Source organism: Gossypium hirsutum, chromosome D06, assembly GCF_007990345.1.
Source record: "Gossypium hirsutum isolate 1008001.06 chromosome D06, Gossypium_hirsutum_v2.1, whole genome shotgun sequence".
Classification (NCBI taxonomy): domain Eukaryota; kingdom Viridiplantae; phylum Streptophyta; class Magnoliopsida; order Malvales; family Malvaceae; genus Gossypium; species Gossypium hirsutum.
The window spans coordinates 64,262,643-64,266,158 of NC_053442.1; the positions used below are offsets into that span (position 1 = coordinate 64,262,643).

At 33.0% G+C, this 3,516-nt stretch overlaps 1 protein-coding gene across 1 annotated transcript; it reads right to left on the bottom strand.

The window, feature by feature from the left end:
• Positions 1-494: 494 nt before the first annotated feature.
• LOC107937357 (gibberellin 3-beta-dioxygenase 1) lies at positions 495-1,839 on the bottom strand. Its single transcript, XM_016870224.2, is given in 3 exon segments — positions 495-1,156; positions 1,259-1,436; positions 1,439-1,839. Coding segments are annotated over 3 exon segments (1,092 nt in total). The 5' UTR covers positions 1,716-1,839; the 3' UTR covers positions 495-519.
• Between the last annotated feature and the right edge of the window lie 1,677 nt (positions 1,840-3,516).

Below are 3,516 nucleotides of genomic sequence, written 5' to 3' on the forward strand. Positions count from 1 at the left end.
TATTTAGGTGGAAAATGACATTAAATATAAATACGAAAGCATGTTTCCAAAACTTAAAATAGTGAATAAACAGGACACACATTAAATTTGGGATAAAGTATTGCATCATTAGGTATGTTTTGATCTTATATTATTGAACAGACTCAAAATTTATGATCTTGATCAGTGTCTTATTCTTTGGATGGGGATCTTCCTCCATATCCGGGGCTAAAATGTTGTCGGTTCTGATGTCTTTTCAAATGGAATATTCAAATATTGAATAGAAAATAAAAATATATTTCCACTCAATCTCTTTCAAAACAAGGACAAAAGGAGGAGAAGAGACGACCCTTTTGTCTTCATCCCTTTATATGATTTGATATAAAATTTATCCATTTAGATCCTTCTCACATGGAAGTAATTATAAGTAAAAATTTATATACCAATAGTGAATTAAATATGAATTAATGAAGAGTATAAATTTGAATCAATAGAGGAAAAGAACAAAAAGGTGATTAAGAACAAAAATATGGTTGTCTTTTAGCCAACTTTTACGCTATTATTGTGTTCATTTACATCAACCAATCCATTTAGAGGGACACAAACACGAACCCATGAGAGTGCTTTGTTGAAATACTTTGCTTTGGTGTCTAGGTATTCATTCCAAGTAATTGGTCGGTAAAGGGGTGGGTGAGTCGGGCCTACTAGTTTAGGATGGGGTGATATTTTGACACTTGATGGTGGTCCATATAAATAGGCTATCGATAACCGGTGACGGGTCCGGTTCACCATGGCACGATGAAGGACACTGGGGTAGGAGCCATTGGATAAAATATGCATGAGGTCACCTACATTTATCACAAGCCCGTCCGGTACCGGAGAGACTTTGATCCACCCTACTCCTTCTTTTAGTACTTGTAACCCACTAGTGCTGTTTTGGTAAAGGATGGTAAGGAGGGTGGAGTCGGTATGCGCGGCGAGGCCCATAGCTCGGTCTGGGTCGGGACAAGCTGGGTAATAATTCAATTGTAAAGCAGCTGAAGCTTCTTTGAAATCACTTTTCGGGCCAGCCCATTTGATATCTTGTTTGGCTGTTATCCCTAATGAACCCAACATCAAACACATCAATCTCCCTGCTAGCTGCTTCATTTCTTGCTTGTATTCTTTAATCACATCACTGAAAAAAGAATCAAAATAAAATAAAATAAAAAAAACTCCACTAAAACAAAATCAAACATATACTGTATATATAGCACAACGATGAAATGGGTGTTCTCACCAGTGATTGGTGTAATCATGTGGCCAAAGTTGACGAAAATGTTCATCGGGTGAACCAACAATAGTGAAACCTTCAGACCACATAAGCTTAGAGAAAAAAGAAGAAATCCTTGCAAAACCATAACCAGAGACACCATCAGGTGATCGAGCAGCTTTCAGTTTTTGGTTAACTGGTAAAGAAAAAGGGTTCGACTGGTGGATTCAACCATGTCAAGTAGAGTAGTGGAGACACCATGGTTGATGACTTGGAAAACACCCCAAGTTCTACATGCATGGCCAATATTTTGGAGAGCATTAGGGTCATTAAGATCGATAATCGGCACGGATTCGGCTGAGGAGTCGAAGGAAGGGTAGTCAATATCGTCGCGTTGGTTCCATGCGTAGGACTCAGGTAGTTCTTGAAGGGAAGTGAAATCAGGATGAAGTCTAATAATGGCATCGGAGAGTCTCGAAGGCATAGTTAAAAAATCGAGAGCTTAAGAAAAGGGATTTGAATATGAGTTGGAAAGGAGGTTAGTGAGGGAGCAGTAGCAGAGAGAGGGGTGTACTTTTGTTGTAAAAAGGGAATAGAGAAAATGAAGGGAATTGAAGAGATATGATGGATCCTAGTGACTATATATAGAGGACCAAACAAGAGGTTGAGAGAGAGAGAAGTTTTTCTTTTTAATATTTTTAAATATTTTTTACAAGATAGATGAGAGAGAAATTGATTTAATATATGGGTTAAAAGAATACCTTGGAGGGGGGTATTGGCCCGGCCCATTATACCCTTTGATTAAGTTTGGAAAAGATTGATATCAGGGTAAATTGTACCAAAGTCACTAAATTATTAGTAAATTTATATTTTGGTCACTCAACTTTAAAAGTTACAAAATGATCATTAAACTATTCAAAAGTTTTTATTTAAATCACTGGATTGTTATGTTTTTTTTAAAAAGTCCGGCTAGCGAGCCTTAAACAATGAATTGATGATCAGTATGATGGATCATTATCCATTGACGGGTAAAAAACATATCTTAGATTCAAGTCAATTGGCAATTAATGTCGGAGACAAAAGAATTGTAGAAGAAAAATTAGGAAAAAAGAGGTTTCAATTGGTGCAGGCGATGTGAGTGGAGAAGGCCATACATTAACAATTTTAATAGCCTAATGACTTAAATGGAAACTTCCGAATAGTTCGGTACCATTTTGTAACTTTTTGAAGTTGAGTGACCAAAACATAAACTTACTAATAATTTAGTAACCTTGGGTTCAATTTATCATTATTTTAACTTGGTTGAAATATGCTATTAGTCACTGTATTTTGAAAAAACTTGATATTTAGTCCCTATAACAATAAAAGTTAAAAATTAAATCCCTACTTTTTTTTATTTAAAAACCTCATTCTAGTAATTAAAATTGTAAATATTTTTTGTCAAAATTTATCAAGTTAGAATTTTGGTTAGGTTGTCCTCATATGATGTAGCATATGATTGACAGGAAATAAACATGATAAGTTAATAATTTCTGACAGAAATTACCAACGATAATAATGATTGGACCAAGATTTTTAAATTGAAAAAGTAGGAGGATTGAATTTTTAACTTTTAAATTGTATGAACTAACAAATTCTAAACAAGTACAAGGACTAACAAAATATCTTAACCATTTTAATTTTAAGGGATAAATATCAAAACTACACATGAACTTTGGTTTAATGTGTTTTTTTTTTGTTTAACTATAAGTGTCATCATTTGTTTTATTATCCGACATTAATATTGTTTGGGCCAAGGTCGTAGGATTCAAATAAAGACCTTCATAATGATAATTGCAGGATTCAAATTCAATCCAAATGCTCGGGGAAGAAGTTCACCCCGTTTCTTCTAAACACATATTGGTAGGACTATTGTACATTTATATATTGCATATATAAACAATTATATTAATTCAATATAAAAAATAAATAGATGTATTTATTTCTCTAAATGTGTAGAATCGAATCAAATCAAAGCCTCATATGTATATATGAATCACAATCAAAATTTCATCTGTATAATTACACAAAATCAAAATTTATATACCAAATTACATATTAAATTAAAATCCACTAGCAATTTTAATATTTATCGCAAAGTTCAATAAGGAAGTTTATGTGATTTTGATTATAAAATCCATTGACCCCTTTAAATGACAAGAGCATTATGCTGTAGGTACGGGAGCTTGAATTTAATATAAAAAATTGCAATAAATATATTTATTAAAAAATTTATTATAATTAAT